The 14,400-nt window shown below is 37.1% G+C and overlaps 1 protein-coding gene across 2 annotated transcripts in view; it reads right to left on the bottom strand.

The window, feature by feature from the left end:
- Positions 1-7,579: 7,579 nt before the first annotated feature.
- Positions 7,580-14,400, bottom strand: part of Stam (signal transducing adaptor molecule) — a 61,535-nt gene continuing 54,714 nt past the window's right edge. For both annotated transcript variants that reach the window (XM_059263612.1, XM_059263613.1), the window contains one exon: positions 7,580-8,258. In XM_059263612.1, the coding sequence (XP_059119595.1) occupies positions 7,982-8,258 (277 nt within the window). In that variant the 3' untranslated portion in view covers positions 7,580-7,981. The remainder of the gene's footprint in view (positions 8,259-14,400) is intronic.

Genomic DNA, 14,400 nt, shown 5'->3' with positions numbered 1-14,400 from the left:
TCTCTGCCCTCAGCAAACAGTAAAACTTGGAACTACTGCCTAGCAAGGTCTGTCCTCCACTTCAAAAGCATATAAAGTTAACTTGAAGAGAAGCCACAGGACTTCTCTCCATTTGAACTAATATTTGGCAACAACACAAATAAAAGATGGCCCTGACATTCATTTGATGTTAAAATATCTCACCCCGTTCTATTAGAGTATGAGTTGTTGTTGAAGGAAAGAAAAAGAAGCAAATGGGAAGTCAGTATTTTGTCATTGAAGGAATAAACCCCATGAGTATTTCATTCACTCCGGGATCCACTTCTGAAAGAATTTGTAATGAGACAGGAAAAAGGAAAGTAAAAAAGCAAAGAAAGAAAAAAGGAAAAGGGCTGGCCAGGCATGGTGGCACACCAGGGATGAGGAGGCATGAGTTCAAGGCCAGCCTGGGTTACAAGACTCAAAAACAAAACAAACAAACAAACAAAAGGACTTCTTCTCCAAATCATCTACTTACCAAGAGGAAATGTATGTTTATTCTGTACTTGAAGTAAGCCATTATATCTTTATTGGACTCCATTATAACAGAAAATAATTGAAAAAAAATTAAATACCAACAAGGTATCTAATCTCCTAAAGTCAAGCAGAAAAATAAAATATAAGTACACTTTATCCTTGGAATTATTTTTATGTAGCTGTAAAAAAAATAAAAAAAAATTGACATGAACACAGAAGGGGAAGTACCAGGGAGAGGGGAGGTAACGAAGAATGAGTGTGACCAAAGTACAGATGTGCAAGGATGAAAGTATCATGACAAAACCCCAGTATTTTATAGGATTACTGTGTGAGACATAAATAATACAATAAAAAGGTTCATTAAAACAATCAACATAATAGCTGACATTAAATTTTGTATTGGTAACTTGGGACTAAATAGTATATAGTGACATTTTTCTTGACTATTTAGGATGCTGATCTTGTGCGTCATCTGAAATGTTTTCAACACATTCTTAACTAGCACCAAGGATAAAAACTGCAATATCACAGTATTAAGGGTATCTGAGCTTGCTTGCCAACCAGAAGACCTGAAGGAGGAAATGAGGAGTTGCACTATCTCCATTTTGAGGACCAAGAATACCACATCGTACACTAGAACACCAAGAACAATAAAATCACAGTCTTACGCTACCTCTCTTCTTTGGTTTAAGTATACAAATATTCTCTATGTCCCAGCACTGCAATGATGATGGTGATGATTACAGCCAGTGCAGAACCAATAAAACAAGGGCTACAATGAAAAGAAAGTACTTCTGCCAGACAGCATTTGTCCTGGCAGGGAATCTCATGGAAAAGGGCTCAACAGCTTGCTGAACCAGTATCATCAAAGGATGTTCAGAAAGTAAGTTTCCATAGCTATGCTAGAGATATGCAATTCCAGGGCCATCATACCCAGCACCATCCCACACTCTCTCCTCATCTGAGTACACACAGGTACTTATGTCATGAGTAAGTTACTCAGGCCAAATGGCTAATATTTCAGACAGACACAGAAGATGGGAACAGAGACTAGCACCAATTCTGTAGGCATACAAGCACTGTAAATTCCAAGTGAGTAAAAGGCAGGGCTTGGAGGAATCACAAAGCTGCCCAAGATCATTTACCAAACAAGAACACTCTTTTGAAAAAAGTTTTATCTCTGTTAAAGTATAGTCCTCTGAATTTCTAGGGCAAAAACTGAAATTTCCACTTAATAGAAGTGTGTGAGGTGGGTGGTGGTGGCGCACACCTTTAATCCCAGCACTCGGGAGGCAGAGACCACCTGGTCTACAGAGAGAGAGTGAGTTCCAGGACAGGCTCCAGAGCTACATAGAGAAACCCTGTCTCAAAAAACAAAACAAACAAACAAAAAAAGTGTGTGCATATGTGATACACACATATCTATATATGATATATAAATATATATATATACACAACATATATATGAACTTCTCTATCTCCAATGCAGAATACTATCACCACCATCAAGCACTTCCAAGAGATCTTTATGACAGCAAACTATGACACATTTACAACAAAAGTTAATGCCACTATTTTACCTTGTGCTATCTATCCAATTGCATGAGTGAACATGTTATTATGAAGCCTCTTGAAAGTGAATTTATCTGTATCCTTGTTTACTTCCTCAGTCAGTTTTAGCAACCCCTTTGACTACGCATTCATTACTTTTTCAGTAATTTTGGTTTGGATAAAAAGTAACCTATCGCCGGGCGGTGGTGGCGCACGCCTTCAATCCCAGCACTCGGGAGGCAGAGCCAGGTGGATCTCTGTGAGTTCGAGGCCAGCCTGGTCTCCAAAGCGAGTTCCAGGAAAGGTGCAAAACTACACACGAGAAACTCTGTCTTTAAAAACAAACAAACAAACAAAAAAGTAACCTAACGTGTATGTTTTATATAAATTTTCCATCTAGGATCTGTCTTACCTAACAGATACACTATTCTATGAATCTAACCAAAACCCTTCTCAACTATGTTTATCTTTTTTTTTTTTTGGTTTTTTCGAGACAGGGTTTCTCTGTGTAGCTTTGCGCCTTTCCTGGGACTCACTTGGTAGTCCAGGCTGGCCTCGAACTCACAGAGATCCACCTGGCTCTGCCTCCCGAGTGCTGGGATTAAAGGCGTGCGCCACCACCGCCCGGCCAACTATGTTTATCTTTAAGAAACACAATCATCTATAATGAACACACATCTTTCCAAGAAACAATAATTAGTTGTACTTTTTAATCCCTTAACCAGATGAAGTAGGACTTAATCCTGAATCCTAGCAATCTAATGGAGTTCATTACTACATATTGTGTTTATAACTTAACTATGCTTTGCTCAACCTGATTCCAATTTGGTAATCAACTGGAGGAAATAAACAATTCTGATTTTCTTGCCCTTTCAGCACCCTGGTATTGACACTAGGCTAAGGAGAAATCTTTTACAAGCAAACTAAATATATGTATCTGAAAATACAGTCCTTATATAATACAGTACTTATAAAATTACCTCAAAGCTATCCAGCCTGAGTCTAATGGGTGTGTGAACCACTGAGAAAAGTTCACTTTGGTGAGAACAGGAAAACGAGCTATTGTTTTCAGCACAACTGTCTTCAGTTCTCTGAATACTACTGAAAATGAAAACAAAGTTGCAGCACCCTCTTCTGGCCTCAGTAACCTCAGCTTACTCGGTTATACACAGCACACAGAAACTGTCAGGTTAACCACGTTCACTTAAATGTGCAGTTCCTGAAATGAGCATGAAAACTTTGTTTCACTACTTTCTTGTGCATGTTATGTGTGGTCTATGTGTAGTTTATGCATGCTCTTGTATGTAGATGTACCTATGTACTCAGGGAAGCCAGGGGACATCAGGTATACTGTTCTACCACTCACTACCTTATTCCCTTAAGACCAGGTCTCACACTGAAACTGGAGCTAAGCTGACAACCAGGAAGCCCCAGCAACATCACTGATGCCACCTCTCACAGTACAGAGGATATGGAAACATGATTACATCTAGAACTTTATGTGCATTCTGGGGATCTGAACTCAGGTCCTCAAGCTTGTATGGAAAATGCTCTTACCTGATGAGACATCTCCCAGTCTGGAGTTTCATAATTTTTTTTTCTTCCTTTTTCCGTTTTTTGAGACAGGGTTTCTTGTGTAGTTTTGGTGCCTGTCCTGGAGCTCACTCTGTAGCCCAGGTTGGCCTCGAACTCACAGAGATCTGCCTGGCTCTGCCTCCCAAGTGCTGGGATTAAAGACATACACCACCACTGCACGGTGAGTTTCATTACTTCTAGTACAAGTCATGTGGGTTATGATTATGTATCTTTTAGGAATAAGAGTAACTTTAATAAAAATGGATTTTCAGATTTGAGTGGTAGATAAGTACATAAAAATGTATTTGATAAAAAGTATAAAACCCAGTATGAAGCTCTACTGTTTCCCTGATGAATGCTTATTTTTTTAACTGTATAGAAGTTAATTTGGTTGTTTGGTCTTTTGATATGGGTAGCCTTGTTGTGTGTTTTTATTTACAATGCTTTTTTATAATAAAATATAAAAATTAAATAAGATAATAAAAATTTCCATTGAACATAAAAAAATCAAGTTAAAGGATACTACAAAAATCTAGAATGTGGGCAATTCTGTGACGTGGTGTGGATCTTAAAAAGTCAACATGAAGAGTAGAGAAAGATAACAATAGGGGCTAATCTAGATTAACAACAGTAGAAAGGGACATTATATAGGTGGCATATAATATATATTCCTGGAATGGAGCCTAGATTTAAGAATGAATAATATATATTTAAGACAGTTTGCAGGGTGTTGGTAGTAATATCTTAAGAATCACTGCTAGGCCAGGCTGTGGTGGTGCATGCCTTTAATCCCAGCACTCAGGAGGCAGAGGCAGGCGGATCTCTGTGAGTTCGAGGCCAGCCTGGTCTACAGAGCTAGTCCAAGACAGGTTCCAAAGCTACAAAGAAACCCTGTCTCGAAAAACTAAAAAATAAAAATAAAAATAAAAAATCACTGCCGGTATTCCTGAACATAACAGTGGTCTAGATTACTTGGGAGGTTGTTCTTATCCTTACAGGAAACTTGAAATAGTCATGCATACAGCTTCCATCTGTATTCAGATCTGCATTCAATAAAGTAGGTGCATCTCTATTCACATGTACATCTACATACAAATACACATGCATATAAATATACACAAGGACATAAAGCTAAATGTTAGTAATTAGTAGAAGAATATTTGGGTAGTCAATGCTTTACTCTTTCTGACTCTGGTGAAGGAATCTCTCTGTAGGACTGAAACTTCTCTGTGCAGACAGCTGTGTAATGTACACAGGCAATGTACCAACCACAGCATCAGCCTATTTAGTAGTTCCTACTCACCTTCCAAGATGAAAGATAACTGAAAATATCACCCAGATAGTTTCTTCTGTATATTCCTTATACTAAGAGATACAAGCAGTTATTAACTCCTAACAAACCAGAGAAATAAAAATAAAAAACCTAACAAAATCATTAGAAAACAACAAATGAATCAAAATGTTAAACTTAAGTTGTTATTAACATAAAAAGGAGCTATAATAGGAAGCTATTATTATTATAATGTAATTGGCAAGTAAAACAAGTAATAGGTAAGATAAATAAAACAGTAATTTTAATGTATATTAGGTAAAAAGTTGACCAATTATACCTATAAACCTCATATTAGGAAATAATTTCTACAACTGGGTTAGAGTTGCACAGTTTATTATGCAGGGCATTAATCTAACACAAACTTAAGCATTGGACAAAGGATATTTTCAAGTTCAATGAGACAGATGTCACACATGAAAGACCTCTATATTAGAAATGAATGAAGCTGATTTATTGAACACTTTAAGTATTAAAAGCAAAGAGGAAAGAAAAAAATGTTCCAGAAGAAATTAGTAAGAAGGGCATCTCTGGGCATGTATTAGAAAAATGTCCTTCCCCAAGTAGAGGGTGATAGGTAACAGTGACAGAAGATCAAAAGTCTATAAAATCGTATTAGCACATAGCACAAGCCACACCTAGTAATTTCAGGGCACTCACATATTATCACATCCAATTATGCATGGGGACTGCAGCATAGGAGCAGAGTCGCATTCTGCCTCATTTAGTTGTCACTTTGATAGAAACATTTCTCAAACTTAAAAAAAGGAATAAACCAAAAATTTCCTTCATAGATGTTTACTCTTCAGATATTTTGTTTTATAAGTTAGTCTATTTCATCAAAATATGGACAGCTGTCAATGAAAATTTCTTTTTGTTGTTGTTTGGTTTTTTGAGACAGCGTCTCATTATGTATCCTGGCTGTCCTGGAACTCACTATGTAGACCAGGCTGGCCTCAAACTCACAGAGATCTGCCTGCCTTTACCTCCTGAGTGCTGGGATTAGATGTGTACATCATCATGCACAGCAAAGATTTTCTAGAAGCACAACTTGCATGGATTTAAAACTATTTGTGATCCCAGTTAGCCCCATCTTTCCACCCTTGTCATGCTACTTCGAGGATGAAAGACCAGTAAGTACTTGCACCAAGTCAAGTCACTTAGACAGAATCAATATCAATCACTCATTTAACTCTTTATACATTCTAATACATAATAAAAAAAATATGCATTGTAAAATTGGTAACTTTTTTTTTAATTTCACCACTGATAGGCTTAAAGGGTAAGAAGAATACTAAAAAATATTTTGCTGATATTTTAATATGAAGATATCAAAAATTAAAATGGGAATATAGTTGTAAACAAGAACTTATTAAAATGAAAAGAATATACAATATGACTCAGAGGAAAGTATATCATTTAAACCATAATATTTAAATTGGAACAAAAGATTATAATCTAACTGCTAACAAGGTTTTATTAAAAAATATTTAAAATGTGACACATGAATTAAAATTTTAACTTTACTATTTGATGGTGACATACTTTAAACTCAAGTGAAAAGAGCTTTAAATATGTCTCCGTGAATTAATCACCCTTAAGATTATCTGCCAAAGCTGAAGTCATTTGTCGAAAAGGAAACAGACAAGTCTTGGAAATGCAAATCTAATTTGCATTCACAGGAGGAAAATTTAGATCTATTAGTTAAATATGGTACTCAAATTTTAGGTTATTTAAATACTGGTATAGTACAACCAGGGAAATTATAAATATTTATAACTAAAATGTCAGTGGAATACCTTTTTGTGTGGATTAAAATGATTCATTAAAATTACTCCTGAATAAGAAGCAAAAATAATTCCAATAGAACTACAAATGAGATAGACAGAGAGGAAAAACTTAAAAACTCCAGTTTGAAAATTAACAATAAATATGTAAACTATTCAACATAATCAGGAATATAAATTACTTTGAAACACCTACTTATAGCAATTTTAATGAGAATTAAAAGATACAATGTGTCAAAGACATTTTAAAAACTAGTGGGGTAAGACAAGTGAATCAAATTTTGTTTATATCTTAAAAATTACAAGAGACTCTGAAAATGTAGTGTTAGTTCATTTTTGTTTCCAATTGAAAACTTTCTAGGCATCGCCTCTATCTTTGGTGTCACTGCTACCAATAAACACAGTATACAGCTTTAAACCTAGTCACCACATTCAACTAGGGAAAAGTCAATCAACATTGCTTCTTTAAAAATAAGATATAAAGACTAATTTTTGTCTCATGGTCCACAATACCTGGAACATCATGCCAAAATACAAAAGTCTAAAGGGAACATTATTCTCCTCTAACTGCACCAAAAATGTGGCTACTGTAAGCTGGTGTGATGACAGCCAGTAGTGGGCAAAAGCTACAGAAGGACATAACATACATAGGCTTCACTCAATTAGTAAAAGAACGGTTCGATTTCATATGACACTACAACAAGACAATGCCTTCTTCGGGTCAATGGGCTACAACTTGGTTCTCTTGCAGCTTAAAAAGATAGTGTACTTATCTTAAATTTACACAAAACATTAGCAAACATGGTAGTTGTTCGTGATTAAAATAAAACAGCAATGTAAATTAATTTAACACAGTGTTAAATATATTCACATGATCACCACTGTAATTGAAACGGTCACTAATGAAGTTACATGTCAATATATGTACATAACATTTGCCATAGCAGTTTTTGAACTTTTGAGTGTTGCAGACCAGGTAATTTTACAAGACAATAATCTTGTAACAATTCTTCATATTACGAAAGGAAATAATGTTGTAAGTAGTTTCATTCTTCTGGGGGAGGGGTAGACCTCTAAAAGTCAGTGCAAATTGAAGACAGTTCTACCCTCTTGAGTATGTGAACTTGTTGACCAAGAAAGATTCCTATAAGCTGAGGAAAAACAAATCTTAGGATGTTAACGAATCTCCTAACATTGTCAATGGCATTCAGCAGAAACATGCCACCAAGAGGAACATCAAGTCCTATAGGAGAGCCTTCTGAGAATATGCTTGCTGTGGCTGAGGTGGTTGTTGGCTGCCTCCTGCTTGAGGCAGGGTTGATGATGTTAAAGTATAGTTTGGCACCTGGGACATATTAGGTCCTGCATTCTGGTATATGGTGACATCAGCAGGCACAGATACAGCAGCAGGTATAGGTACAGGTACAGGTACGGCAGCAGCAGCAGCAGCAGCAGCAGCAGGACTATATATTGAAGCCTGACTGGGATACGAGTTTCCTTGAACAGAACTAACCATTGCACTGTGGAGGAAAGAAAACACTGAATTAGCTAAACTAAATAATCAATTGTGAACACATTCAGATATGAACAGGAAAACCATTTACATTCATTTGATAATTTATTAAATATACGCAGTGTCAAACACTGTTATTTAAGTACTGGGATGCTATGAAGGAAGAAAAATAAGTGTCTACTATTATAGAGCTTATATTTTGGTAGGAGAAAAAAAGACAGTAAATAAATGTATAGTATGTCAATGGTTAAAATCACAGTAAAGAAAAACAGAGCATGACAAATAGTACCAGAAGTACCTGGGACAAAGGATTCTCATTTATGTAGGGTGGTAGAGGGAGGCCTTTCAGATAAGGTTTCATTCAAGGAAAGATTTTAGGAAAGCAGAGGAACCATTTTCAGCAGTCTAGAAAAGCACACATTAGGCTAAGAAAAAGAAGCCTTTGAGGTTTTATAATGTGGTATGTTCGAGAAATAGAAAGGAGGCCAAGGCAATTGTGACAGAGTGAGCAAAGAGTGGCGGTTAGGAAGAGGGGCTGCAGAAGATTCAGTGAGTACCTTAGGAGACACAGGGCTGTGCTTATGACTGAAGTGAAATATACTCTTGCTAGGTTTTGAGGAGAAAGGTAATGAGATATGACTTGTATTTTGACAGGCTCACATGGGAACAGGAACAGATGTGAGAGCTGGCAGGTGTCCAGAGCCATAGTAGAGACAGAAGAGAAGGGTCACACCCTACTCTGAAGGAAGTGCCATTGAAATCTGATAATGGACCAAGTAGTCTAGAATGTCTAGTTTTATAACTGATAAAAATAACTGCAATGACAACTTACTAAAAGGAGAAAACTACACATGGGACTATAGCTGACTGGAACAAGAGAAGCATGGGCAAGAAGAAAGAATGGTTTTGGACACCTCAAGTGAGATGTCTAGAAAACACAAGAAAACAATGCACATGCAGTCTGGAGTCCCAGGGGAGAGCAGGAGCCAAAACAGACCCTAAGAGAGTCCTCGTTCAGAGGGCCCTTAGGAAATAACTGATCGGAACAGTCCATACAATGAGCCCTAGACTTCATAATGTCAGGAATATAAAGGTGCATCTGGCAAGCGCAAATGAGGAGCAGTAAGAAAACAGGAAAATTAAGTGACAATGGCCTGAAACACATTAAAAACAAGGAAGGGAATGAACTGACGCAGGGTAGAAGATTTGTGAAATGACCACAGAATCCGGAAGTATGGGCATCAGCAGCATCTCGAGAGAATAGTTTCAATGGACTAGTGAGATGTGAGCATCATCATCTCCCTATTTCCCTAAAAGTACGGCAAAGGGCATCCCCCTACACACAGCAACTACCAGTACATCTATCAACTACCTGTGACTGTACCTGTTCAGATGTGCATCTAGAGGCTTGACCTTACAAGCTGGGGAACATTAATGTCGCCTCTGAAGGAACACTTGTGCATTCTACAGGTGCTTTCTGTAGGGCATGCCCTTTGAATGTTTGCCCTTCTTGGCTTGTCTCCTATCTGTTCTCTAGTTATTAGCTCAGCTTCATTTTCTCTAGAACACTTTTGCCTTTCTTTGTCTCTATTTGTTGCTCCTGGGTACCATCAGAACCTACTTGTACATCTGCCATTGTTTTCTCTGGTGGCTGCCATTTTTATGTGTCTACTATAAACAACAGCAGCTTTAAGAGCTAGAACTGAGTTTCTTTCACCTTTCACAGCCATTTATGCAGGACACAATTTTATACCACGAACTCAGTGAGTATGTACTATTCAAATGTTAAGTGTTAATGATGACAATATCAAATACTAGATTGAGATAGAAAAGGGTTGCTGTTTTTCAATTCCTTGAAAGTATATCATAGTCTAAATTAATTTAAGAATTGATTAATATATTTATATTTATAAATATAAAAAAAATTGTGCTTACGAGGAGAAATAAGGCAACTGCTAACACAGTAAATGGAGGTTTAACAACAAAAACAAAAAACAAAACAAAACAAAAAAAAGAGCAAAATGGAAGAAAAAAGCAAGGCCCAGGGTGAGTCAGGGAGGCTGTATATCTGACTGAGCTTTCCAAGCCATGAAAATTTTTACTGATTGACAGGCAGGTTTTCCTAGCCCTCTTGAACACACATCTAGGAGGCTACTTCTTTAAAAAAACAAAAAAAAAATTATAAATACATATTCAATATGTATATATATAATGTATATAAACACACACACACACACACACACACGCATTATCATACATCTCTCTTTCCTCCCTCCCTCCCCTCCCATGCCCCCTACTCTCAAATTGATAGCTTTTTCCTGATTATTGTTACATACATATGTGTGTGCATGTATATGTATATGTATACACAAATACATAAACAACCTGCTGAGTTCATTTTTGTTGTTTGTTTATGGTTTGGGGGCTGACAACTTTGTACTGGAGAACCAATAAGGGAACACACAGGAGACCATTTCTTATTCCTTCACACATAGTTTTAGTTTTAGAATTAAGAGCTTTTCAGACATCTGTCCCCTAGGCCACTTGGAAGGTGCTCACTCAGGAGGTAGTACTCATGAAGTTTCCAAAAGCTACCTATAGAAGTGAGTAAGTAAAGTCACCATAGCTTATGGATCTATTTATCAATTATTTTATCTATTAAACAGATGTTTAAGTATTTACTAAGATGAGGTATAAATCAGCGGTAGAACACTTGCCTACATATATAAGGTAGGTTTGATCCCCAGCACTGTGAAGACTGTGTGGCTGAAGGAGCAGGACACAGACAAAAGCCATTTCTTTCAAGAGACTGATATGAGTTTATTTTGATTTGAAATGGGGTAGTCAAGAAAGGTCTCACTGAAAGAAGAGAATCTTTGATATATGAATGTACTTCCCAAGTCAGGAAAAAATGATAAATTTTAAAAAATGATAGAAAGATAGAAATAATAAAGAGAAACTAACTTTAAAAGCATCCATTCTAATGTGCCTCCCCATGGGAGGCCTTGCCTTCTTGTGGGGGAGAGTAAAAGGTGGATTGGGGAGGGGGAGGCTGGGGTGGGGGGAGGAGGACGGAAGAGGGGGATCTTTGAGTGGTGTGTAAAATGAATGAAAAATTTTTCTTAATGAAAAAAAAAAAAAAAGAAGAAGAAGCCGGGCGGTGGTGGCGCACACCTTTAATCCCAGCATTCGGGAGGCAGAGCCAGGTGGATCTCTGTGAGTTCGAGGCCAGCCTGGACTACCAAGTGAATTCCAGGAAAGGCGCAAAACTACACAGAGAAACCTTGTCTCGAAAAACCAAAAAAAAAAAAAAAAAAAAAAAAAAAAAAAAAAAAAAAAAAAAAAAAAAAAAAAAAGAAATTAAAGCCATAGATAAGGGGTAAGGGGATAACTGCAATGTGTTCAAGGAAGGTCATTGCCATGCTAATTACATGACAAAGAAATTGGAAATGGAGCTGATGTTTAACCTTTAAAAAGAGAATGACAATATATTCTGGGGACAGTTTACCATAAAATATTATATTAAATCCAAGTTGGTAAAGATGACATAATAATATAGAAAAGATCTGTGAAAAATGTACATAGAGAAGGGCCTGAGATTGTAGATAAATATTTGCTCAATAAAGACATGAATGTGTATCATTTTTTAAAAAAAGCATCCATTCCATAGAAAGCCTTCAATAATATTAGCTCCTTGAAGAGTGATAAATTCAACAAACATGAAAATACTTATGAAGAAAAGCAAAATTAATCAAAAATTAAAAAGAAAACTTAGTGGACATATGCTAAATATTTTCTATACAAATATGATTTAGTTTCTTAGTTTCAAGATACTGTCTAGTTGTAGGAAATATATAAAATATGCAATTATTTATTGTGCGATAAGTTAGAAATATAGGTATGTACCCAGTGCATTAAGGTGCCTTAAGCTTTGAGGAAGCTTCCCAAGAAAATATATCCAGTTTGTATCTTTCCAAGAAGAAGTAAAAATGGGAATGACGTTCCAGAACCAACAAAAACACGGTAGAATAGCATGCAATGAAGGGCACCTGCGGCAGGAGCACAGAGGCAGTGCAAAAGGCCTGTGGAAGGATGTGCTGGAGCATACTGTCAGTACTGAGTTACTACAGAATTAAAGCGGATAGCAGGGTCAGACAGAGACACTCCTGGAGAAAATGATGAGGACTGCAGAATGAATGAACCAGTATTACTGATGAGAAGCTCCCCTTTATTGTAATTACTGGACAGAATGATTCATAATGGACAAAAAGCTGTGCAGCCACAGTGATTAGGTAGGAAGTTATTAGTATCCAACTGTAACACCATGGTATTAATGGGAAAGATTTATTTGGGAGATTAGTAAATAATTATATATTAGTTGTCATGATAAACAGACAATGCAGAGGAGAGATAAGAAAATAGAGTTTGTGAGAACTGCAGGGTTTAGCCTTGGCTACCAGGTAGACAGTGGAACTCTGAAATGAGATGTGAAGTATAACCAGTTAGCATTTGAAGGACATTTAGCATGTGCCCAGAGCATATTAATACACACACACACACACACTCCAAATGTGCTACACTGAGAGAAAGGAATTTCAGTATGCAGGTGATGTGATAATCTCTGGAGCCAGAATCCCTGGTTTTGGATCTTAGCTATGTGGAACCCTAGTCTACATCTCAGTTTCCTGCTGAGAGCTGTTGGTAGCAATGCTTTACCAGAGGCCACAAAAATATGCAGCAGAGGACAACTGATATTCATAAGGTCGACCCACCAGATGAATAACTCTCTGATGGAGGAACTTTGTCAAGCAAGGCTTACGAGGCCATTGCCTATGAATGACTGATTGCTTCTGTCTGCAATTTTCTTGTGTGCTTCCACAATTCCTCCCTAAAAAGAATAGCTATGGGGTTTCCTTTCATAGCCTGGACTGGAACTGTGCTCTCTCCACAAACATACTGGGCACACATACATCTGGATGGTCAGAAAGATGACTTCTTCTTAAGCTGTGTAATTTTGATGAATAGAAATATACTAGGATATGCTTCACAACTAGGTCTATTGTTCCACGGGGACTGTAAGACAGTTAGAAAGCTTGTTTTATTTCTTTAGCTCAGGCTGACAAGACAAGCTACATATAATTAGTTGATTTAAAACCTCAGAGCAGATTCAAAATAGACTAAATGCCCTTACAAATGAATTCACAAAATAAACCTCCACAGAAAATACACAAGGGCAAACTCCCAGGTATCTGAATGTAGAACCAAAGTCAGGTACAAAGCAACTTTGGTGCCAATTCCCTGCTTGCAGTCTGGTTGATAAAGACCTAATTCCCTGAACAGCTTGTCTCACTGGGCACTATGTCCCTAGTCTCAGGTTACAGCCTGCACCTTGCAGCCATGAGTTGCCATGGTTACCCACTTCCCTCAGATATAACTTTTTTTGCTTTCCCTGGGATGTATATAAGGGGATACAGAACAAAGAAAAGAGAAGAAGCTTGAGAAAAATAAAGAGAATGATCATCAGTACATGTATGAGTCTTATTCCTTAAGATAAATAAGAATTATCCCTAAGTCCTGGTACTCTGAGGCATTTCTTTTTATTACCCTGGGTACAGTTCTGGTAGCTGGTCTCACAGGCTGCAATAGTTTCCCATTAACAAAATGGAGGTGCCAATGTATCTCTCTCATAGGTTATTCTAAGGAGTAAGTCAGTCAGTATGTGTTAAACATAAAGCATGGCACTGGATCCACACCATAGCCCATGAGTTTTAGGCTTCGTTACCTTCTTTAAAGTCAAGTTAATATCCTAAACAGAACAACACAACAATGTTTTTAAAAGCTCACACACTCTTTATGGATGGATGCTACAACAGTGAGGTACATACAGGAGCATTTATAGGCACTGCTGCTTTCTGGAAAGTGTGCCTGTGTTACCTAGAAACACTGTGCTAATGAACTCTTAAAAGTTAGCCCTCCTTGCTTCAAGGAAAGGAATTTAAGCTGGGTTCTTACACAAACCACTCTATACTACAGATGCAGTAGTTTGAACAGTAATGCCCACCTCAAGTTTTTCTTATCCAGGTTTATGCTTATAGACCAGTGCAACCAAGTAAAGAATTTTAACTTTAACCTCAAATAACCAATAATCA

Source organism: Peromyscus eremicus, chromosome 5, assembly GCF_949786415.1.
Source record: "Peromyscus eremicus chromosome 5, PerEre_H2_v1, whole genome shotgun sequence".
NCBI classification, from domain to species: domain Eukaryota; kingdom Metazoa; phylum Chordata; class Mammalia; order Rodentia; family Cricetidae; genus Peromyscus; species Peromyscus eremicus.
This window is presented reverse-complemented; position numbering and strand designations above follow the sequence as displayed.